The following is a 24,081-nucleotide window of genomic DNA, read 5'->3' on the forward strand; positions in this document are numbered from 1 at the left end:
TTTCCACGGCAACACTTCAGCCTTTTAATACATTTTGCTAGGGGTGAAGACGGATGAGCTGGGTATCTGGTCACTTGGATGGGAGAGAGCTGGGACTCTAGAGCCCGGATGTAGCTGCCCATCTCCCTGGAGGCAGCTGCTGTAGACTCAGGGCCAGAACAAGGAGGCTGCACCCATGCCCCCTCCTCTGAGTTAAGCAGGCCCATGTGGCCTCACAGGGTCAACTGGGGGAAGATGGGGTTGCCTGGCCCCCAGGGTCTTCTCCAAGCCCTTGAACCCCCCTCGCTCACTGTCAGGGAACAGCGTCTTGCTGCACTTAACCCCAAAGGAAGTCCAACATCTCGGCTATCAGGAGACCCAAGGGAGAGTCGTCGAGGTGAAAAACCCAGTGGCCTAGGCCTACGAGGAGAGGGTCCTGGTGATGCAGTTGGAGAAGGCAGAGGTGTCTCATCGATGAAGGTGGTGATCTCCTCCCGGAAGAAACCAGGACCTCGTGGGGTCCCCCCACCTGACCCCAGAACCCCACTTTCTAAAAACTGGCGAAGGCTGGCTAAGCCCCCGCCTTCAGCCTCTTCCTCATCCTCCTCATCCTCCAGCCTGTGTCTCTGTCCCAGGTATTCTGGAGGGCCTCCAAGGGCTCTGCTCTGGGCTGGGAGGATCCGGATATCGTCGGATGATGACCACTTGTGCAGGAAGGAGCCTGGTGCCCGAGGAGTAGAAAAGATGTTGGTGTCATCATGGGATAATCTTCGGGACAAAGGGACCTGGGAAGAGGAGCAGGTGAGACCTGGAGATGCTGCAGAGACAAAGGTAGAGGTGACAGGAACCAAAGTGGGGACTCTGCAAGATGGCCTCATACTCTTCCTTTTCTCCAAAGCATTTACTCTAGCGGGCAAACCTGCTTCTGAGAGATCTGAGGAAACCATACTTCTTCCTCTTGTCTTTCCTTCAGCTGACCCCCAGGGTACCCTGTAGCCATGGAGTAGTGGTGTAAGGGATCAGAATGGAGGTGAGTCCTTCTGTTCCATACCTGTAAATAGTGCACTCTCTCAAGAGGTGGAAAGAGCATGTGCCGTCCAGGCAGCAGTTTCACCTGGGTGGGGTCCCGACTCCCTGACCCTGTGGCCCCGTTAGCATCAAAGCGAATTTTGCACACTCGGCCATCTGTGTAGTCATCACAGGTGCCATCTAGGAGAGAGAAGGAGCCGAGTGGTTACAGGCAGAGAATACCTACCCTCTCCCCATCCCCTTCATAAAGTCCAGGAAGATCCTTTGGTTCCCGTTAGTCTGTAAGCCCCAGGGGGATCTCTGGCTAGCTTCCCTTCATTCACTGAATCCATGGTCCTGTATATGAGCAGACATTTTTGCTTGTTCTCCAAGAATTCTCCCAAGAGTAGGGGATCTCTTTCAGGAAGCTTAGCTTCCCTTTAATGTCACACCTTCTCTGCAATTAGGACTGAGGACCCTTTCTCTGGAGCTCTGCTTGGCATGGACCAAGCTGGTCAGTGTAGGCTTTCAGGGTGGAGCAGAGGCCTGGTGAAAGGCACAGAAGGAAGCAAGGCTTGTATGGCCAAGCACTTGATCAGGCTAGAGGGAGCCTCGAGTTGGCTCCATCTTAGTCCAGCAGGGGGCACCCCAGGGCAGCACATCTCCTCAAGGAGAAGGGCAGTAGAAAGAACAGAAAATAGAGGTAGCTGTCCAGGAAAGAAAAGGCCCCATCCCTCCTCTGACCGTCATCACCATCATCCTCGGACATGATAGCGACACACTGCTCCCACACTGTGCGCACATCCGCACGGTAGCGTTCACAGGACCAGATGAAGGAGGGAAGGAGCAGCGTCTGTGCCATGGAGCACCACAGCACAGCCAGCACCATCCATGGTGGAGCGGAGTCCGACTTCAAGGAGAAGAAGCTCACCACCTGACAGGGGAATAGGGAATGGCTGGTCAGACTTGATAGCCCAGGCCCCACCTAAGCCTAATACCCACCCTTAAAGCAAGGGGTTAGGAAGGGAGGCAGGTGAGCATCGGAAAGGGGCTGAATGAGAAGTTGAGAAGTGCTATAAACAAAACCCTGACGTTGGGTTCTGGAGATGGGTGGGGGGAGGGGAAGACTAAGACTCCAAGGAAGTCAAAGAGAGACAGAAACCCAGGAATGGGGCCTGGATAGTGTGGTGGGATGAGCCTGGGGTTTCCACTCAGGAGTGCTCAGAGAATCATCTCCATGGAGAATCAGGGACTAGATAAAGGCTCAGGGCGGCTAGAGTGACAGGTTGAAGAGTGAGCTGGAAAATGGAAGTCAAGGGAGAGATGTTTGATGAAGCTGGGAGATTGGGTAATGGGGTGAGGACTGAGGATAGAGACAGGGAACCCCAAATGTCAGGAGACAGGGGACGGTAGACGCCAGAACTGGAGGTGGAGCTCCTGCATGGCTGGTAGAGCTGGAGGGCCCTGAATATTAAAAACAGGTTGAGGGACCTCAATCTCACCAAGATGGGCACCCCCGTGAGTGAATCATAGAGAAAGACGATGGCGCTGACCAAGTTGGTGACCTGCAAGGATGTCTTGGCAGATTCCGAGCCATCCAGCGAGGACCTCCGCTTCCCTCGAGTGTCTTCCACCACGATGGCTGGCACCTCAAAAGCTGGCCGGGTGCCCAAGCCCCCCAGCCCACCTGCTTTGGCTCCCACACTGGTCCCCGCTCTCCGGGCCTGCCGAGCCCTCCGGGGCCGGGCCCACAGTGTCTGATAGAATGTGATAGCCACGCAGACCAACCCCATGACAATGCCCCCAAGAAGCAAGAGGCTGAAGCAAACACCAAAACCGAGGCCGATCTTGGAGACTATGAACTGGCAGCCTCGGGCATAGTAGCGCTCGCCGTTGTTATGCCAGCCGATGGAGGGCAGCGTGGAAAGGATAAAGCTGACCATCCAGATGCCCATGACGGCATGCAGTGCCTGCTTCTTGGCGTTGCTGAGGCGGTAGTTGACGGGCCAGCGCACCATCCACATGCGATGGTAGGAGAGAGAGGCGACCGTGAAGCAGGTGGCCAGGGCCAGCGTGTAGTATGTGGACACAAAGACCTTGCAGATGCTCTCGTTCCAGTCATAGTCAGAGGAAGCCTGGCGCCGGAGCTGCACCACAGCAAAGGTGGTAAGGGGCACAGCCGCCATGAGTATATGTGTGCCCGCCAGGAAGCAGAGCAGTAACTCCAGTGGCTTGTGCTTCTGCTGTTTGGCGGAGATGCTAAGGATGATCCAGGCGTTGGCCAGCAGGGCTAGGAGCCCACAGGCCAGCCAGGACAATGCATTTGAGCGTAGGGAGGCCTCTTCTGCCCCCAACCCACCCCGAGCCATTCTATCCTTGGCCCCACCCCCACCCCCTTGAATTCCTGGGGGCGGGGGCTAGGTCTCACCCTGGAGCCCCGCTCACACACACCCCCATGATGCCCACCGTCCTTGCCCTGGAGCCAGGTAAGCTGACCCCAAGTCTTCCTTACTTCTCAGCATGGTATGAGTGACCCAGCTAAGGCCAGGTGGGCAGGCAGGGGAGAAGCCAGAGAATCAATAGAGGTGGTAGTCCTTGGCTTCCATATTGGGTGGGGCTTTTTCTTAATTATCCCTGTAATTGACGAGGGAGGCAAGCAGGCTGCTTCCCCATCTATGAAGCTGGCTGGGGAGCTCGGATTCTCATGCTGGGACTTCCAGATCTCTTTCTCCAGTGAGGCTTGACCAGTGGGGGGGAGGGGGTGTCTTGGTGCGCAGGGGTGGAACTCAGTCACCTGGACGAGCTGTGAGGGGAGGATGAGATGAGGAGCACACATTAGGCCTGCGCTGTACTCTAGCTCACCTGTACCCTCTTTCTCTTGAAACCATAGAGATGATTGATCGCTGAGGGTCGCTGGGGTCATTCAGAGCATTCCCCAGCCTTAAATCAGATGCCCACTTACCCACAGGGATAAGACCTCATATATTTCCAGACTACATGGGAAAGGCTCCCGATCCATTCCTTTTAGCTCTTTCTCCCTGCTTTAGAATTCCAAGTTTCCTTCTTATAATAGCCCATGCTTGGAACTACCCACCCCTGTCTCCGAGTCCCCAGGTCTTTCTTCAGTTGCTAAAAGGAGACAGACGGGTATGTGTTCCTTCTCGGGGACTCACATTAAAGCAGGAGCCCTTCTCCTGCATGCCATTCTCCTGGACTTTGTGCTCAGCCCACTGAGCTAAGCCCGGATTTTTAGCCCTTCAGCTACCTAAGGAAAATGGGAGAAGGAAGGCTGGGACTGGGGGTGGGGGTAGCTAGGGAACCTGAAGGCGGGGAAGCCACTGACATCAGAAGCATCCAGAAATGGAAAGAGGGGGAACTAGGGAGAAGGAGGAGAGTTTGAGCAGGAGAGAAAGAGGGGGAAAGTGGTAGTATCTGGAAATAGAAGGGAAGGTCCAGAAGCCCCTGAGGCGGAGATATTGGAGGGAGGTGGGTGGGAAGAAGGAGGATGGAGGTAAGGAGCCTGGGAACAGAGACCATGAGGGGAAAGCCAGACCTTAAATAGGCTCGCTGACCTCACTAGGAGACCTTGGGTCTCCTCCCCTGGCCCAGAGCCTCAGTTTCCCTCTAATGGGAGAGAGGAAGAGGTTTCTGGTCTTAGTGACACCGTTCAGGGAGACCTGGGGAAGGCACTAGGAAATCAAGTAAAGCACTGAACAGAGTGTAAGGGCCAGTATGATGGCGTTGGGGCAGATAGGGGAAAGTGGGGCACAGCTGTGCCATCGTTTATTTCCTGCGAAGAACCTCAGACCCTAGCTCTCCCCCAGAGGTCCCAGTCCACCCCCACCTTTGTCTCTTCCCCCCTAGCCCAGTACATCCTAGTTGCCATGGCAATGGACAGCCAGGAGGAGGTGTAGGGAATTGGTCCGGATGCCCCCCACTGCCCTCCCTTACAGCCTTTGGACCCCATCCCACTCACCCTCATCCCACCCCCAGACCCAGTTGGTGGTTCGGAAAGAACGAGAGGGAGAGTCAGAAAGGGAGGGAAGAAGAAAGACGTGAAGGACAGAGAGAAGGGGGTGAAGGACAGAGCGAAGGGAAGGGGTGGAGGAAGACTGGGGGCTTTCTGGCCGACAGGGGTCCCTCGCCCTTCGCCTTGAAGAGATAAGGTCAGGCGGCTCCTCCCTCTAGTCACCTAGGGTGTTCTCCAGGGCAGAAACAGCAGGTGGCTGGGAAGGAGGGCCGGGAGGAGGGGCGCGGAGGCAGCTCGCGGGGCGGGGTGGGGTGGGGGAGTGGAGACACTCGGGGGGCCGGGCAGGGGTCCTCTTACCTCTGGCTACGTCCTGCTCTGCGGAGGAGACGCACTCCCGACGAGGCTCGCCCGGCTCCCGCCGCCTGCCGGCTCCAGCTCGCCAGCCCTCCTCCTTCCTTCGCTCCCTCCCTCCGGGCCTCCCTCCCCCCAGCCCAGCCTCTCCGGCTCAGCCCGCGGCGCACTAGTTTGCGGCCCCTCGAGGTCCCTGTCTCCCAGGGTCATCGGACTGCGAGTCCGGGGTTAGGGAGCCACTGGCCAGTCTTGGGGTCGGGGTGGCGAGGGTGGGGCGGGGAAACTGGACGGCGGTGACTTAGAGGAGGAGGGGCAAGGAAGGCGCGGGGAGGGTGGGGGCGAGGAGGACGGCGGGGAGCGGGCTTCATTGGTGAAGCGGTTGGTGTCCTGCCCCCACCCCATCCCGGTTTTTCAACACGAATGAGCCCGAAGAGGCAGCTGGTGTTGTTAGGGACTGAGGAGCTAGCTGTTCGGGGAGGAGGAAGCGTGTGTCACCGTGTGTCACTGTATGTGCATCCTTGTGAGGGCTGTTCTTGGGTAGAGCTCAGAGGCCTGCTAGAAGCTAAGGGGGCTTGCGATGCCAGCTGAGATCGCTTGTGAAGTTAGAAATGCTTGCTTGGATCAAAAAAGAAGTGGGTTTTTGGTGCACCTGCATACACCTCTTTCTCTTCCTGGAATGCAAGCATACACTTATGATGGGGACACACACAACTGCCACACACGGTTTCTCATAGTCTCTTCTCTCCCATACATCACCATGTAGTCTCTCTGTTAATTACACAGTTGCACACAATGCTTTTGGGGTGTGAAGGTGGACAATCAGCCTCCAGGGAATTTTCCCTTCTCTGGGCAACTTCATCTTCTTCCTGGGCCAGGCCTGGCACCTAAAGCCCCAAAGGTTCCTGGGGTCCCCAGCGAAGTGCAGTCTCTGTCTCTCTTCATCTGTCTCTTTCTAGAGCTCTCTCTCTCTCTCTCTCTCTCTCTCTCTCTCTCTCTCTGTCTGTCTGTCTCTCTGTCTCTCTCTCTCTCTCTGTGTGTGTGTGTGTGTGTATGTGTATGTGTGTGTGTGTCTCGCTCTCTTACACACACAGTGCATTTTATTTATAGCCTTTATTTTTCTGTCAGCTCAGGAAGCAGGAGTGGAGTGGGCAAAAATAAGAAGTGAGCAGTGAGGAGAAATGAGGAGGGGATGTTTCCAGAAGAGACCAGCTGGGAAGAAAAAAGGAAAAGGGGAAAGGGGTTGGGAGCGGGGAAGGAGCTGCTAAAGCAGGAAAGAGAAAGAGGCAGAGGAGGCTGAGAATCTGAGAGAAGCAGCTCAAGACTGTTAGGGACAGTCCTTAGACCCCCGATCTCCCTGGATGGAAGGCACTACCACCTGCCACAGTGGTCTTCATAAAGGGCCCCAGCATTGCCCACTTCCCAGGCTCTGCACACACTGAGTGGCAGGTCTCTGTGCATCTCTCCCAGCCTAGCTCTAAGAGAACTAGGGTTTTGTCCTTTGGTAAAAGGGTGGGGGACAGCAGTGGTCAAGGAGGGACTTGAAACAATACGTGCTCCTCCATCTTCTCACGGATTTCTGGCGGTGCTGTGTTCCTCTGTGTCCTTGGTGCATGCCGAGTGTCTAGGACTAGCTTCAGAGATCTGTGTGGTCTTCATCCCTGTGCCACACATAGTGGCTCTAGGGATCAGGGGCCCTGGGTTTGCCCTGACATCAGCACTTGTTAGCTGGACAACCTTAGGTAGTCATTCAACTCAAGTTCCGGTTTTCCAGGGATGATTGGTGATTGGTTGTCTCTGCCATCTTGGTCATCATTTTTAGTTTGTAGGATTACTCTGTGTGTGTGTATGTGTGTGTGTGTGTGTGTGTGTGTGTGTGTGTGTGTGTGTGTGTTTGCTCACACATGCATGTCTGTGTGTTGTGTACATGAGGGTCAAAGTACACACACATTTTCAAGGGGACAATTTTCAAGAGTTAATTCTCTCCTTCCATTCTCAAGAATTAAACTCAGGTCATCAGGCTTGGCAACAGGAGTTTGGTTTTTTTTTTTTTTTTTCCGATGAGCCATCATGCTTACCCACATGCAAGGTTTTTGTAAGGGTTGAATACCCAGGACATTCAACTGGCTTATGAATTAAGATCTGCAGTTTGGATATAGGAACAGGTGTGTGACTGTGTGCAGGGTGTGTGTCCTGGGTGTGTGTTGGTGCACTGGTAAGAGTGTGAGTCTGGCCTCACCACCTCAAACGAGAAGCAGTCAGCATGGGAAGCTGAGACTGACATCAGCAGCATCTGCATCTGCCCCTGAAAGGATGTGCGGCCTGCACAAGGCCCCCGCTGCCCACCCCCGGCTCAGCTTAGTCCCAGAGCCCTCTTGTAAACTGTGCTGTGTATGTCCAGTCCCACCATCTGGGCCAGGTGCTGTGCACTGCCCTTAGATCCAAGCAGACAGCTGGAAAGAGGATGTTAGTCAGAGAAGGGCCGAGCTCTGGTGTAAAGGCAGCTGCGAAGAGTAAATAAGCTGGTTGGTTGTGCTTAAGTGTCTGAGAGGCAGAGAGCAAGCTCTGCCAAGGGGCTTGGGAATGGAGGGAGAGAAACCATGGCCACTTGAGGAAGGGGAGAGCAGGAGGCCAGAGGCACTAGGTCTGCTACATTCATCTGGTCCACAGGCCTCAGTCGATGAGCCTGGACACAGGCAGTAGGCTGCATGCGGGGCCCAGGCCTCAGATGAGATTATGGGTCTTCTGCATCCGGCTGGAAGAAGAACAGGGAAGCAGATCCAGTCTCCTACTCCCTCCGTGTGCTACCCACTTTCCTCCTGCAGCACGGTGGTACCTCAGGGCATCACTGCAGCCTCTGTGCAGACCCACAGGCCCACTGCCCCTTCACCTCCCTCTGCCAGCCCTTTCCCAAGCTTCATTCCTCACTCTCTCCACACCCCCCTCTTTATCCCAATTCCTTACTCCATCCCTACTGGAAGCTCTCATCCTTCTCAACTCCTTTTTCTTGTCTCCCTTACCCTCTTCTTCCCTGTCTCCCATCCTTTCCCTCACGCCTCCTACCCCTTAGCCCAGATTCTTACTGGGAGCACTGGCAGGTCTTCTTCTCACTGAGGAGCTTCTTGATCTGAGACATCCGTGCTGCCTGGCGCTGCCCGGGGACAAGGAGAGTAGTTGTGAGGGTCCCAGTCCTCCAGGAGGGAGGTGCCCCTTGGAGGGGGGAGGGGAGGAAGCTGGCAGAGAAGAAGCATTTTCTGTGGTTTAAGCCACCTGTTCCTTCTTGTGTCTCCCTTGTGGGATCAGAGGCAGGGTCTGGTCTGCAGTGAGGAGCTTCAGGGGCTAAGCAGAGAAAGCTAAACCAGAAGCCAGTGGCAGGGTTCTCAGCCTCATGTACAAGGTTGGGGGCCTTGGGGATCCAGGGGGCAACTATGGTATGCTCACTCACCTGTTGGTGGCGGCACCTGACACAGCAGAAGATGCAGAACCCAATGATAGCCAGAGAACCAAAGGCGCCCCCAAGCACGACAGCCAGGAACACTGCTCTCTGGTTCAACCCTCTGGGTAAAACTGGGAGAAGAGGGAAGAGAGGTAATTTGGTTGGGGATTTAGCTCTAGCAGCAGGAAACCCTGTGTCCACCCCAGGCACTATGAAGAAAGAAAGACACTGAGTGCCTCTATCTAGGGACACTCTTAACTGTGGTCCCACACCAGAGAAAAGAGGTGAGTGCAAAGGGGTCTTGGGGGTACAGACCAGACTAGGGAAGGGACGGTTTTTCTTAGTTCGCTAGAGAACTAGAAGCAGGTGGCTGAGGCCAGGCCCTGTGTGTTTGTTTAGGTTTAGGGGGAAGGCAGGGAGCCGTTAGCTCTTAGCCAAGATGACCTCATTCCTAACCTGTCCGGAAGTGGCAATCTGGAGGATACAAGTGGGAACCTAGAGCCCAGGACCACTCTCCGTCCTCACTGCTATCTTCAGGCCTCTTTACAAAGAGGAGCTAGGGAGCTGGCACTCTAGGTCAGCGCAGCTCGTCCCTGGGAAGTTCCACAGTTGACTAGGCCAAGGCTCAGCGGGAGGCTTTAGAAACTGGCTCCTTACCCTGGATCTTGGAGTCTATCTTGACCTCTTCATCTTCACTCAGTAGACAGTGCCACATTCCTTCCTCAGGGGCCGTCACTTGAATCCATTTCTTCTCCTCAGAGACCCTAGCCTCCTGATTCTCCTGCTTCAGGGTCAGTCTCATCTTTGGGGAGGTAGGTCCCGCCACCTCACAGGTCAAAGTGTTGTTGTCATGCTGAGTCACTGCAGAGGAAGGAGAGTCAGAGGCCTGGGTCCTGTTGCTCAGGGTTCCCAGCCCAGTCAAGCTGTAAGTGTTGAACCAGATTTACTTCTCTCCTGGCTTGATCTCTACTCTGCCAGCCATGGTGATTGCAGAGACACAGGGTGTCCCTGGACAAACTGCTTACCTGCCTGCGCCAATGACAGTAGTGAAATGTGTGAATGAAGTGTTTGAATGGGGCCAGGCATGTGCTAAATAGGAAACGTTAGTCACTGTGATTTGTGGAGTTGAAATGATGACAAGCTAAGGGTACAAATAACTCATTGTCAAGGTTGATATTACAACTACTGCTGTGTGCAAAAGATTTTGTTCCATTTCAAGATGATGGGAGAGATGGCTCAGAGCTTAGTGCAGAGTGTTTGCTGCACTTCCAGAGGTCCACATAGCAGCACAGCACCTGTAACTCTAGCTGCAAGGGGTCTGCTCTCCTCTGTCATACACATGCGAGGCATATATTCACATGTACACGCGTGTGCGTACACACACACACACACACACACACACACAAATCTTAAGGGGCTGAAGAGATGGCCCAGTGTTTAAGAGCATTGGCCACTCTTCCAGCTGATCCAGATTCAATTCCCAGCACCCCCATGGCAGCTCACAGCTGTCTGTAACTCCAGTTCCAGGGTTTCTGACACCAGCATACAGGTATAAAATAGAGAAAAATTATGTAAAATAAGTATTTTTTTTTAAAGTGACAGGGGAGAGAGAAGAGAAATCAGCAGTGGTGGGGGCAGGGACCCCTCTCTCCTGGGGGAAATCTCAGGGAGATGTCCCTGAATTTGTTGCTTGCCTTTGGATCCTGTTCTCCTAACTGGGCCACCTTGTCTGGCCTCAGTGGGAGAGGATGCACCTAGTCCTGCAGTGACTGGTTTGTGTGTATGGGATAGCCCAGGGGCTCCCCTTTCTCAGAGTGAAGAAGAGGTACTGGAGGAGAGAGGAGCTGATATTGGGATGTAAAGTGAATAAATAAGTTATTTTTTAAAAAATGAGCAAGAAGGTCCACAGTACGGAAGGGGCTTAGCCAGGGCCACAGAAGGTCAGGCAGAGGTAGAACCAAGTCCCGTGTGTTTGTCTCAGTGGAGCCGGTCCTAGAGTAGATTATAGATGTTGGGGGGGGGGGAGAACACGTGGATTCCAGCCTCAATTCAAAGCCAGCTCAGGACTAGGTGCTGCTCAGTGATAGAGTTTGTGCATAGCATGCATGAGGCCCTGTTTTCCATCCCCAGCACACACACACACACACACACACACACACACACACACACACACACACACAAAACCAAAAAACCCAAAGCTATCTCAAGATCCAGAGATTCCATTATTTAGCCAGATAACCAGGTCAAAGCATCCCCTTTTGGGACCTGACCAGCCATAGAGAGCCCTAGACCATCTCTTTCCCTTTTTACCCCAGGCCCTTCTCAGCCCACCCTTTACCTTTCATCACCACCAGGTTCACTTCCTGATGCAGTGTGCCTTTGTCCAGAGTCAGAGTCAGGATGCCAGAACCAGCAAACTGAAGCGAGACCTGGGGTATCTTGAGGCTGAGGGGGAGCATTTCCCCCAGCTGGGGCTTGGGGTTGTTGGTAGACTTTTCCACAGATATCTTTCTGTTCTTTAGAGAGAAGTCGATCCAGAGCTGGGAGAAAGAAGCCTTCTCTGCCTTCCACCACAGCTCTCCCTTCAGGTTTTCCTCTCCAAAGTTGAGTGGGAAGGAGAACTCCGCTGACTCCCCCTCACTCTTATAGGCCGTGATGGATGTTCTCTGAAAGCCTGGAGGTGTGAAGTCAGCAGAAATAACTCTGGGTGCAGATGGAGAGGAAGATGAGGGAGCGTATGGCGGGGCAAGCATGTGGCACATGGACACAGGGACCATCTATCCACCAAGGTGGTCATTTCTCTCTCCTGGGACCCCTGGAGGCCAGAAGCTATTTGACATTTGCTTATCATCCTTCACAAGATAAGAACCAACAATAAAATAAAGCTTGCTGTGTGTCGAGCCCTGGTCTCCATGCTCTACACTGTCATTCTCTCTATGGTACTAGAAAGTTGCCGCTGCTGCCACAGTCAGCACCATCTCTATCTTATGAATGCAGAGACCATGGGATAAGAGGACGTAGTTGTCACGTGACAGGAAGGGAAATCATTCATTGTAGTGGGAAGCTAACCAGCTACTCAGGGCTGCTGAAGTCATGGGTATTGGAGGGAACCCCTGTCTGAGTCAGCATTCTATTGCTCTGAAGAGACCATGGCCGTGGCAACTCTTATAAAAGAAAGCAATTAATTGGGGCTGGCTTACAGTTTCAGAGGTTTATTCCATCCTCATCCTGGAGGGAAGCATGGTGGCCTACAGGCAGTGCTGGAGTGATAGCTGAGAGCTACAGCCAGTTCCAAAGGCACAGAGGCAGGCAGACTGGGCCTGTTATAGGCTTTTGAAACCTCAAAGCCCACTCCTAATGACACACCCACTTCAAAGGCCACACCTCCTAATCCTTCCCATCCTTCTCAGATTGTGCCTCTCCCTGGCATTCAAATATGTGAGCTTATGAGGGCCATTTTCACTCAAACCAGTACAACCTACAACCATCTCTTTACTAAGCCAGCACAATCCCTAACGCCATTCTAAACGGTTGTCCTCACCCCCACAGATAAGCGTAGTCCTCACCCCTCATCAAGGACACTTCTCTGTGACAGATGGAGACTTATTAAGTGCAGAGCTATGGAGCCCGATCCCACCAGATACATCTAGAAACCCAAGGTTTGGGAAGACTGCTGGGAAGATTATAAGGGCCAGAGGAACACAGAGTTTGCTGTGAGACTGTGTCTCCTATGAATGTCAGAAACTACACCTGTAAACTCTCATTACCAACATGGCTGCGTAAACATGGCCTGAACTGGGACAATACCAGTAAACAAGATAATCTGGAAGGGGGGGCGACCTCAGGAGGCCTCAACCTTAGACAAAAAAACAAACAAACAAACAAACAAACAAACAAAAACCAAACAACAACAAAAAAAAACCAAAGATCAGCTCTGTAAAAACATGTACATATAAACATTATACAGACTGAGTAAGTGGTGTGAGTGTGTGTGTGTGTGTGTGTGTGTGTGTGTGTGTGTGTGTGTGTTGTAAACAAATAAAAAGATGCCATGAATTTGAAAGAGAGTTGGCAGGGGTACATGGGAGGGTTTGGGGAGAGGAAAAGGAAATGATGTAATTATATTATGATCTCCCCAAAATTAAAAATAGTAACACAGGAGTGTGTGGCTGTGGTAGAGTTGGGACTTGAATCAATCCTACACACAGGATCTGTGTTCAGGGTCCTCAGTCTTCCCACAGGGTCTAGCTCAGGATATAGAGATGCAATGCAGGTGCCTGCATGACTGGTTTGCTGTAGTCTTCCTGAGTATATGGACTTGTCCACTAGTAGAGAAAGTCAGAGACAAAGACAACAGGCATCCCATACTCTCACCTCCTGCTTTCCCACACTTCCCTCTTGTGTACTCCCTTGGTTGCTGTACTGCCACTCCCTAAGGGGGAAGGGCCCTCAGGATAGACCTCAGATAGAGAAGAGTCTGGAGCCATCCCATCACTCCAGGAGATCCAAGAACCAACAGAAGAGCTGAGTGAGGTCCAAGAATTCCTGAGTAGGAAGGAAGCTGCAGGGTTTGTAGCCTCTTACCCAGCACTGAGAGTTTCATGTCGAACGTGTGCTTTTTCTGGCTCAGGGTCACGGTGCAGTTCCAGACGTCACTGTCCTGAGTCTTTAGGTTGGACATGAAGAGAACTTTGGAGCTCTTGACAATTTTACCCCCTTTGAGTTTACACTCTATCGAGGGGTTGGAGACCTTATGGTTGCTATCCAAGGTCAGGGTCAGGTTCTGCCCCTGCAACAGGGTGGTACCCGGACTGACGGTCACTGTAGAGGAAGCAGAGTACCTGCATCACACACTCCTGCATCACACCATCCTCAAGGACTAAGGAAGTAAGAACAACGGTATCTCTCCATCATCCCATCTTTCAACAGTGCCTCCCATCCCAACTCCCAGCACAAGACCGGGTTCCCCCTTCTCCTTCCCTTCTTCCTTTTCTTCCTTTTCTCCTTCCTTCCTTCCTTCCTTTCTTCCTTCTGTTATTCCTCCTTTTTTTTCCCCTGGTTTTTCGAGACAGGGTTTCTCTGAGTAGCCCTGGCTGTCCTGGAACTCACTCTGTAGACCAGGCTGGCCTCGAACTCAGAAATCTTCCTGCCTCTGCCTCCCACGTGCTGTCTTCCTCCTTTTCTTTCCTTCTCTCTCTCAGTCTTTGTCCGTCCCCCATTAACAAAGAGGAACACTCTGACCCACCTGTGGTCTGAAATATCATCAGTTCAGGTCCTGGTTTTGGTGTGAGAATGGAAGGGAAGAGGGGAGGTGATTACATCCCAGGGCTATCCCACTCACCTCTGAACACCCACAACTCCACCTTGTCTTTCTTGTTCTCCACCTCACAGATGTAAGTCTGAGAGTCGTCCATCCTAAGTTTATTGATGACAAGAGGAAATGACCCCTTCTCCCATGCACCTTTTCTGGAACCAAACCGATCATTCTTCTCAAATGAACCTGTGAATAGAAGCCATACAAAAGAAGGTGAGGTGCCCTGGTACCCTCTGCCAAAAAGAGTGCCCACAACTCTGCTGGTCTGAGTTGTCAGTCTTTATTTCATCCCTATCAGGGTCTTCCGGCTGATGAGAAGCCCCACTGATATCTAGTTACATGGTGGGAACAGTGTCCCACTTCCTTAAATGTATCATAAGACACTGTGCTGACTGGGGAGCACCTCCTCTTACAGACTGAACACTGTACATGCACCATCTCCAGTGACCTTCACAATTCCTGAGAATATAGACTGTTTTGCCGACAGTGCAGATATCGACACTGTCGCTCAGGGTTGAAACAGGGGCTCGAATTCATACATCTTAGTAATTTGTTCCAGGAATTAGAATTATTAATGACCACTCAGAACAAAATGTCTCCCCGAAAGGATGGTTAAATAAATTATACTTCAGTCTTGTGTGGTGGTACACCTCTACTCCCAGCCAGGCCTCAGGAGGTTGAAGAAAGAACATTTGAGAGTTCAAGACCAGTTTGGGCTATGTAGTGAGACCTGGTCTTAAAAAACGTACCCGACGCCTCAATGAGTAAGCACTTTCAGCCTGGCGACCTTACCTCAATCCCCAGGACCTGTGTGGGAGGACAAACTAAGCTCCCACAAGTTGTCCCCTGACAATCCTCACCCCACGATGATTTGTTTTGTTGTTGGTTTGTTTTGTTTTTTCATTTTTTTTTTTTCTGAAACAGGGTTTCTCTATGTTGTACTGGCTGTCCTGGAACTGGTTTTGTAGACCAGGTTGGCCTTAAACTTGGGGTTCTACCTCCCCGGGCCATACCCCTTATCTACCTTTAAATTTTTGACACCTGTAAGAGGTGGAGCTTAAAGTTCAGTCCTGGGATGTACACTCTGCAATACTGTCTCTGGAAAGCTCCTTCCGAGTGGATGTGGGGTCTGTTTTTTCCCTCCCTCCTCTCTCCTCCTTCCTCATTCATGCTGGGGATGGACCCCAAGGCCTCACACATATCAAGGAGGCTGAATGCCAGAACTACACCATCTCCATGCCTCCTGGTTCGGCCTCCTGGTTCAGTCTCTGTCTTATGTTCTTCTCCTGTTGCTATGATAAAACACCCTGACAAAAGCATCCTAAAGCAGGGAGTTCCGAAGCTCAAGGGTCCAGTCCATCACGGCTCAAAACCCAAGGCCATGGAGTTGAAGCAGTGGGTCACAGCCTATGGACCAGTGGGAGGCGGAGTAGGGTAAACTGATCTTTGTGCTCGGCTGTTTTGGTTTTTTTTTGTTGTTGTTGTTTTGTTTTGTTTTGTCTTTTTCCTGTTTATTCCCACAGTGGGCGGCTCCTCCACCAGAACCTGATCAAGAGAACTCCTCACAGTCATGTCTGGAGACTAAAAAGTGTCCCACAAGTTCTCTGGAGGAGTGTTTTGACAGCATGTATGTATTTACACAATGTGTGTGCCCAGTACCCATGGAAACCAAAAGAGGATGTCATTTCCCCCAGCCCAGGTGTCACAGATAGTGTGAGCCTCTCTCGATGAGTGTTGGGAACCAAACCCAGGTCCTCTGCAAGAGGAGAAAGTGCTCGTATCCACTCAGCTGTCCCTCCAGCCAATAATAAGTAAAATTAATCTTACGAAGGAAGATGTAAGCAGGCTGGGGCTGGGGCTCATGGTGGAGCCTGTGTGTGTGTGTGTGTGTGTGTGTGTGTGTGTGTGTGTGTGTGCACATGAGTGTGTAAGTGTCTGAAGGAGGGCATCTGTTATTCCTCTATGTCATTCTCCACCTTTTTTTTTTTTTTTTGGTTTTTTGAGACAGGGTTTCTCAGTGTAGTCCTGGCTGTCTTGGAACTCACTCTGTAGACCAGGCTGGCCTCGTGTCCACCTTATTTCTTTGAGACCAGGTTTCTCTCTAGCCCTGGAGTTGCTATGGTGGTGAGTAACCCCCGTGATCCTCCCAGCTCTGCCCTGTACAATGCAGGGGTTGCAGGTGGGTCACACTATTCCAGATTTTCACATGGGTAAGGGAGTTTCCAACTCAAGTCTGTCTTCATGCTGTAACAATTCTCACACATGGCCAGCCCCCCAGCCACAAGAAAGAAAGAAAAAAAAGGTTTACATACAGAAAAATGGATTTGGGGGAAGATGGTTCAGGAAAAGGAGATGACATGAGAAAGTAGCTCAAGGCAAGCTGTCAAGAGACATCAGGGTGTGGCGCTTTCAGCTGGGGTGCTGTGACATGGCGCAAAGAAAGCAGAATGCTTAGTGGACACTCCTAGGCTGGGTGGCACACAGGGGATGACACGAGCCAATCCTTGCTTGGGAAGTCAGTACCTCAGCAGCAGAAAGAGAGACCCAAGAAGAAAGGCAAGAAAGAGAATGGCCAGGTTGCTCACTGTGATGCCTGCGACAGACAGGTAGATCCTGAAGCTATTCACCAGACAGACAGGTAGATCCTGGAGCTATTCACCAGACAGACAGGTAGATCCTGGAGCTATTCACCAGACAGACAGGTAGATCCTGGAGCTATTCACCAGAGCATCTAACTGAAACTTTGAGCATCAGGTTCAGTGAGAAACTGCCTCAAAAATAAAGCAGAGATGGGGCTGAAGAGATGGCTTAGCGATTGAGCACTTAAGAGGACTTGGGCTCAATCTCCAACACCCACACAGCAGCTCACACCTGTTTGTAGCTCTACTTCCAGGGACCTGACAAAACACCAATGCATATAATATATATATATATATATATATATATATATATATATATATATATATCAGAAAGCAATAGAGAAAGACATCAAACGCTGACCTTTGGTCTCCATTCAGACACACAGGGTGAGCACATCTGTATCTGCACACACACAAACACACACACACACACACAACCAGGAAGTTAGAAAGGGAACTGTTCCTACAGAACAAAAGCATTAACACACAAGATTAGAAATTGTTAGAAAGTTTTTTAATCTCACAGGTAAGAAAAATAAATGCAAATTATAAGAATGTTGTTGTACTTTTAAACTATTGAATGAAGGAGGAGGAAGAGGAGGATGAGGAAGAGGATGAGGAAGAAGAAGAAGAAGAGGAGGAGGAGGATGAGGATGAGGATGAGGAGGATGAGGAAGAGGATGAGGAAGAAGAAGAAGAAGAAGAGGAGGAGGAGGAGGAGGAGGAGGAGGAGGAGGAGAAGAAGAAGAAGAAGAAGAAGAAGAAGAAGAAGAAGAAGAAGAAGAAGAAGAAGAAGAAGAAGAAGAAGAAGAAGCAGCAGCAGCAGCTGAGGCTAAGAAAGATGGATCAGTGGGTAAACTGCTGCTTACCACAAACTTTAGAGAGAAGCAGAGACGACAAAATGTGTAGAAACCCATGGGCTCCTGACATATATAGTGACAAACATCATGAGACTTGCCTCACATAAGGTGGAAGGTGAGGAACAACACATGAGGGTGACCTCTGACCTCCATGTGTTGGTTGTGGCATGTATGTTCCTGCACTCACAAACAAATGCACACACAGGTTTAAATAAAATGTTCAATGCTGACCATGGGGGCAGAGAAGCACATGGTAATGTCGACCAGCATTAGTGTAGACCGTCTTCTGGAATTCAGTGTGTGCTCACTAGGAATGGAACTCAGTTCACAGAATGCCTACTTAGAAGGCACAAAATCTTAACTTTGACCCGCCCCAACCCCTGCACCAGTAAAGGTGGGCATGCCTATAATTCTCAGACAAAAGAGAATCAGGAGTTCTAGGTCATCTCTGCTACACAGTGAGTTCAAGGCCAGCCTAGGATATAGCCTGTTTCAAAAAATAAGTCACGGAAGCCGCAGGCATATCTCCCAGTAGCATCGGGAATGGTGGCTCATGCCTGTGACCCCAGCATGTGAGAGGCTGAGGCAGGTGGATTACTGTAGGTTCAAAGGCAGTTTGGGCTACCCAGTGAGACCTTGTCTAAAAAAAAAAAAAAAAACAGAAAATGACAACAGTCATCATCTTAGTTCTATGGCTGTGAAGAGACACCGTGACCTTAGCAACATAAAAAGAAAGGATTTAATTAGAGGTTCACTTATAGCTTCAGAGACTTAGATCATTGTGACCATGGGGAGAAGTAGCTGAGATATCTCCATCCTGATCCACAGGCAGCAAGGGGAAGAGACTGGACCTGGATGGCCCACTCCCATTGACACACTTCTTCCAACAAGGCCACACCTCCAGATTCTTCTAATCCTATCAAAGAGTTGTACACCCTGGTGACTAAACAATCAAACCTAGGAGCCTATAAAGTCCATTCTTATTCAAACCACTGCGGCTATATGTTAGAGGACATTATTTTGGGGCTGGAGAGATGGATCATCAGTTAGTGTTAGCAAGCAGGTGATTCTGCTGGCCTGCCCTAGGGGACCGAGCAATGGCTTATGTCATCTGTTGCAACCACCATCAGGTGTACCAGCTGTGGGTTGCATATGAAAAGCCACCTCTCTCTCTTCCTCCCCCCACCTCCTCATGTTCCCCACCAGTCTCTGTCCCCCCTTTCTGTGCCCCCTTCTGTGCTGTCATGGCTCTGCTCTCATCTGTCTGTCTGCCTCTCTGCGTGTCTATTCATCTGCCTCTACTCCTTCTCCAGGCCGTTCTTCCTGTTCCTTTCCCCAGTAAGCCCCCTTTATCCCAGACCTGTTGTGTGCTGGGGCTACTCAGGGGCATACCTTGGCATGGTAATCCCTCACCCCTCTATTTTATAATAGTTAGGGGTGTTGACTTCTCTATCTAAAGCCCCAGGTTCCATCCCAGCATTCACATGATGGCTCACGACTATCTAGGGTCCAGTTCCAGTGGATCCAACATTCTCGTCCATCCTCCTCAGGCAGCAGGCTGTACATGGTACACAGACATACATGTAGGCAAAACGCCCATACACGTAAAATAATAAAATTTGAAAATTTAAAGAGAGTCTTTGAAAAATGTGTTCAAGGACACAAACTTATCCTCTGGTGTTCTAACAAAACTGCAGAGCCTAACTGTCCAACAATATGGACTTATTCAAGTAAATCATAGATTAGGTGGATAAAGAATTAAGTAGTTACTAGAAAGAAATGAACTAGAAATACATACCTATTTCAGATAAGTCAACATACTTTAAATTTTTTACTACATTTATTAGTTTATTTAGAGAGTGTATTAGTGCTTGCACATGCCACAGAGCACACATGGGGTCAGAGAACAAGTTGGGGATCACGTGGGTCCTGGAACAAGAGTCAGGCTGCCAGATTTGGTGGCAGGCACCTTTAACCTGCTTAACCATCTCACCGGCCCAAGCATATGTATGTACACACACAGGAATATAGAATCATCAATATATATATATATATATTGATGATTCTATATTCATATATATATATATAACACAAAGCTTTCTAGAGGAGCATTCCAGGCCCAGTTCTGCCTGTAAGTAAGTATGATGCTTCTCTAGGAAGACTAGAGGCTGGACTGGAGCTACGTTTTCAGACTTCAGCCATTCAGAGACATTGCACATAGTTTAGCCAAACCTATCTGCTTTATACAGCATCTTAGAATGTGTTCATTTTTAAGAGTAAATAAAGGTATTTTTGAGACAGTCTTGGTGTATGAGCTCAGAACTAACTTTTATCACCCTTCTTGCCTTAGCCTCCTAGTGCTAGATTGTAGGACATGAGTGTGTGTGTGTGTGTGTGTGTGTGTGTGTGTGTGTGTGTGTGTGTGTGTGAGTGTGTGTGTGTGTGTGTGTGTGTAGGTTGTTTCTTTGTTTTTCAAGACAAGGTTTCTCTACATAGCTCTGGCTGTCACAGAACTCACTCTATAGAATAGGCTGGTCTCAAACTCACAGAGATCCATCCGCCTGCCTCTGCCTGCTGAGTACTGGGATTAAAGATGTGCTCCACTACTACCTGGCTTTGTTTTTGTTTATTTGTTTGATTTTTTTTCTGGGGAATCAGACATGTTCTAGTCAAGCACTCTATATGACCAGCTGTTTCACAGTATCATATCATCTTCATGGCCTGTAGTAATGATGCTGTTGAAATCATATACTTCATACCATAATCTTTGCAATGTCTTAAAGTCATAAGTATTAAAAGAATAGAGTTAAGATTCTAGAAACCACATGTCATCAGCAGTTAGAAAAAGGGGATCCCAGAAAAGAGGGCCACTGAGATGACGTGGAGCGTTCCCGACAGTAAGTTCATTCAACTCACTGTTTCCCTCCGTTCAGGGGACAGGGAATCCTACCCTTTTCTTTTCCCCTTCCCTTCTCCCACTCACTCTGGCCCAAAGGTTTTCTATTTATTTATTATATGTAAGTACACTGTAACTGTCTTCAGACACCCATATGAGGGCATCAGATCCCATTACAGATGATTGTAAGCCACCATGTGGTTGCTGGGATTTGAACTCATGACCTCCGGAAGAACAGTCAGTGGTCTTAACAGCTGAGCCAAATCACCAGCCCAGGAATCCTACCTTTAAGCAATATCTCCTTGTTCTGCCGTCGCAGAATAATCCTCTGGTCAAGGTACTTCCAGGTGAAGAGTGCGTTCTTCTGGGAACTTTCACAGGGCAGTTCCACGGAAGCCCCTTCTTTCCCCAGCACCACAGTCGTCCTTTGAGTGTCAGCTAGGAGTTGGGCTGCGCAGAAAAGGTCATGTTTCAGATGCTAACAGCCATCTCCCTCTGTGTCCCACCCTTTGCGGTTTCCCATTCGCCTTTTCTCCCGCACCATCCGCCGCTGAGGACAGAACTTACACAGCTGCAGCTGCAGCAGCAGCAAGTGCCTAAAGGAGATGCCTCCGCACATGGTGGCCTCCTCGAGTCGACGGGGATCTGAGTCTGCAAAAATAGCCGCGGCGGAGGAAGTTAGAAATCATTAGTCTTCAGGTATTCCTTGAGCCTGGGGCACACAGGAGCTCTCTCTCTCTTCCTCAGGACCTTTATAACCAACCCAGAGAACCTATTTGCATACACTAAAGTGGTCGCCCTGTGGGAATGTACCACAAAGTTCTGTGCCAAATTTAGACTGTGATGTTGGTAGCATACGAGCAATTTTAACGTCCTAAGCAATAGCAGCAGCATATGACACAGACACAGAAATAAGTATATTCATGCGTGTCAAATACAAACTACAGTTTTAGGTAGTTACATAAACAGTTATTGTCTCCTACCCTGGCACAGAGGCACGTATGTATACTCTTAATAGCCAGGAGACCCAGGCAGGAGGACACGTCCAAAGCCAGCAAGAACTACACTGTGAGACCCCATCTCAAAAATAAAACCAGCAGGTCTGAAGAGCTGACTCAGCAGTTGCGAGCACTTGTTCCTCCCGTGGAGGACCCAGGTTTGATTCCCAGCACCCACATGGTCGTGTCTGTAACTCCAGTACCATGGATCTGATCCAATACCCTCTTCAGAGCTCGGCAGGCTCCAGCCAACCACGTGGTATACATACATACATGCAAGCATACACATCATTTTTTTTTTTAATAAAAAAAAACAGTTCAAGGCCAGCTTCAGTTATATAGTAAGCTCAAGACTAACCTGGGTTATACAAGACCTTATAATGCCAAGTATAGGGAGGGGGAACCCTCTAGTCTTTTAATAAAACTATAGCCAGGTGGTGGTGGCACACATTATTAATCCCAGCACTCAGGAGGCAAACACAGGTGGGTCTCTGTGTTTAAAGCCAGCCTATTCTACATAATAACGTTCCAGAACAGCCAGGGCTATGCAGAGAAACCCTGTTTCTAAAAACCAAAACCAAAGAAAACAAACAAACCGAGAGAGAGAGAGAGAGAGAGAGAGAGAGAGAGAGAGAGAGAGAGAGAGTTACTGTTGTCTTTGCTTAAGAAATACCTACTTTTGAACTGGAGAGATGGTCAGTAGATAGTATTTACCATGCAAATGTGTGGTCTAGAGTTTGGACCTCCAGACTTCACTGAAAAGCCAGGCAGGCATTTGTAATCACAGCATTTGAGGAGGCAGAAATATGGGATTCCTGGAGCAAGCTGGCATGGACACACACACACACACAAAAGCTGGCATGAACACACACACAAGCTGGCACGGACACACACACACACAAAAGCTGGCATGGATACACACACACACACACAAAAGCTGGCATGGATACACACACACACACACACTCAAGCTGGCACGGACACAAACACATACAAATACACTAACTCGCCGGGTGGTGGTGGCACACGCCTTTAATCCCAGCACTTGGGAGGCAGAGGCAGGTGGATTTCTGAGTTCAAGGCCAGCCTGGTCTGCAGAGTGAGTTCCAAGACAGCCAGGACTATACAGAGAAACCCTGTCTCAAAAAACAAAACAAACAAACAAAAAAACAAATACACTAACTCAAACATACATACATTCAAATTTAATTTTAAGAGACAATATTATGAATGGGTTTTGTTGCTTCGTTAATTATTTGAAGCTTTAGACAAGTAGTTCATAAAAGATACTATTAGACTCCATATAGAGAAACATCCCATTTTAGTTTGGATTTCTGTTCTGGTTAGACTTAGACTCCAAAGGATCTGGGTTCAGTTCTTAGCACTTACTGGTGGCCTGTCTGGAACTTAGTCCCAGGGCACTAGGTATACATGTGGTGCACAGACCCACACGGAGACAAAATATCCATATGCATAAAATAAACAAAAAAAAATGAAAGTATAAGCATAGACTGACTGTTGACAACTCTGGAGAAAGAAAAGTTGGTGGGAGGTGAGTAATCAGAATGCATTATACAGGTATATGAAATTGTCTAAAAATAACATGTTTAAGAAAGAAAGAGAAAAGCATCAAACTGAAAGCAAAACATGTCTCTTACTGAAGTGTGGGGGGGCACGTTAGTCATTAAATTTTTTCCACCTTATTTACTTATTCATTTGCTTATCTATAAATCTATTTATTTGTCTATTTGTTTATCAAATGTTACACTTGTGTGGAGGTCAGAAGACAACTGGTGGCAGTCCCTTCTCTCCTTCCACCATTTTGGGGCTTACGGACCAAGTCAGATGGTTTGGCTCGGCAGCAGACACCTTCACCAGCTAAGGCTTCTCACCAGCTAGGTCTATTCATTTTTGATAAAAGGTTTTGTTGAGATGGAACTTGGGGCCACACACCCTAGACAAGTGCTCTACCACTAAGCGTCTGTGGCGACGGTGGCAATATTTTAATATACGTTTTTCAAAAAAATTAAAAGCGTCATTTGAGAATGGGGTTCAGCTAGTGCGTATCTGCCTAGCATGTGCGAGGCCGTGGGTTCAGGAGCACCGGGCGTGTAGTGGTCCGAGCTGTGGTAGTGAATTCCAATAATCCCTGCACAGAAGGTAGACAGAGGCAGGAAATCAGGAGTTCAAGGCCATCCTCAACAAGCAGACAGGAGAAGAGGGATGACCACTCTCAGTCCCTTGCTGGCAGAGGTGTGGGGGTGCCCTAGAAGTGCTAACAGCAAACACGGTGCACTGAGCTGATATAGGAAGGTATTTGGGGCCGACAACAAATCCTAACAGACAAGCTAGGAGAGCTGAGATTGGTTCTGGTGATGAGTGGAGCCACTGTTGTTTGCACACACGCACCGCACGCACGCACACACATGCACACAAGTAATTCGACCCAGGCTCAGGCTATAAGTGGGCCCCAGGGAAGTGACTGTTAAGGACGAGTCTCAACAGGGATCTGGTGCAGAGCTGGCAAGGCAAGATATTCATGGAGAGTTATTTGTGATTCTTTCTCCCAAGCCTGATTTTTCTGTCTCCTTGGTTAGCCCTTGCTGTGTCACTCTGTAGCAATCTGCCCTTTC

General features: G+C 49.8%; 2 protein-coding genes and 1 long non-coding RNA gene across 7 annotated transcripts in view; 1 reads left to right on the forward strand and 2 right to left on the reverse strand.

Moving 5' to 3' along the window:
• On the reverse strand, positions 1-5,586 carry Gpr162 (G protein-coupled receptor 162). 2 transcript variants are annotated; one of them, XM_034512205.2, is made up of 5 exons: positions 5,315-5,581; positions 2,490-3,790; positions 1,732-1,921; positions 1,031-1,188; positions 1-764 (listed from the first exon to the last, which is right to left on the reverse strand). In XM_034512205.2, the coding sequence occupies exons 2-5, from the start codon at positions 3,354-3,356 to the stop codon at positions 213-215; spliced, it is 1,767 nt and encodes a 588-aa protein (XP_034368096.1). In that variant the 5' UTR covers positions 3,357-3,790; positions 5,315-5,581; the 3' UTR covers positions 1-212. The 2 variants fall into 2 exon arrangements, with proteins under 2 accessions (XP_034368096.1, XP_076796668.1); XM_076940553.1 differs by having other exon boundaries at positions 551-796; positions 5,315-5,586.
• On the forward strand, positions 642-11,641 carry LOC117715416 (uncharacterized). 2 transcript variants are annotated; one of them, XR_004607627.2, is made up of 3 exons: positions 642-780; positions 953-1,009; positions 11,264-11,641. It is a non-coding gene; the product is annotated as an uncharacterized LOC117715416 (long non-coding RNA). The 2 variants fall into 2 exon arrangements; XR_013112607.1 differs by lacking the exon at positions 953-1,009 and having other exon boundaries at positions 646-780.
• Positions 6,404-24,081, reverse strand: part of Cd4 (CD4 molecule) — a 22,797-nt gene continuing 5,119 nt past the window's right edge. The window contains exons 2-10 of one of the 3 annotated variants that reach the window (XM_076940554.1): positions 21,018-21,101; positions 20,736-20,900; positions 14,083-14,241; positions 13,326-13,562; positions 11,080-11,415; positions 9,399-9,602; positions 8,751-8,872; positions 8,389-8,538; positions 6,404-8,060 (exon numbers count right to left, since the gene is read on the reverse strand). In XM_076940554.1, the coding sequence (XP_076796669.1) occupies positions 8,413-8,538; positions 8,751-8,872; positions 9,399-9,602; positions 11,080-11,415; positions 13,326-13,562; positions 14,083-14,241; positions 20,736-20,900; positions 21,018-21,069 (1,401 nt within the window). In that variant the 5' untranslated portion in view covers positions 21,070-21,101 and the 3' untranslated portion in view covers positions 6,404-8,060; positions 8,389-8,412. Of the gene's footprint in view, positions 8,061-8,388; positions 8,539-8,591; positions 8,659-8,750; positions 8,873-9,398; positions 9,603-11,079; positions 11,416-13,325; positions 13,563-14,082; positions 14,242-20,735; positions 20,901-21,017; positions 21,102-24,081 lie in introns of those variants that run through there. The other 2 variants (XM_034512206.2, XM_076940555.1) reach the window with 2 other exon arrangements.

The sequence above is a fragment of the Arvicanthis niloticus genome, chromosome 9 (genome assembly GCF_011762505.2).
Source record: "Arvicanthis niloticus isolate mArvNil1 chromosome 9, mArvNil1.pat.X, whole genome shotgun sequence".
NCBI classification, from domain to species: Eukaryota; Metazoa; Chordata; class Mammalia; order Rodentia; family Muridae; genus Arvicanthis; species Arvicanthis niloticus.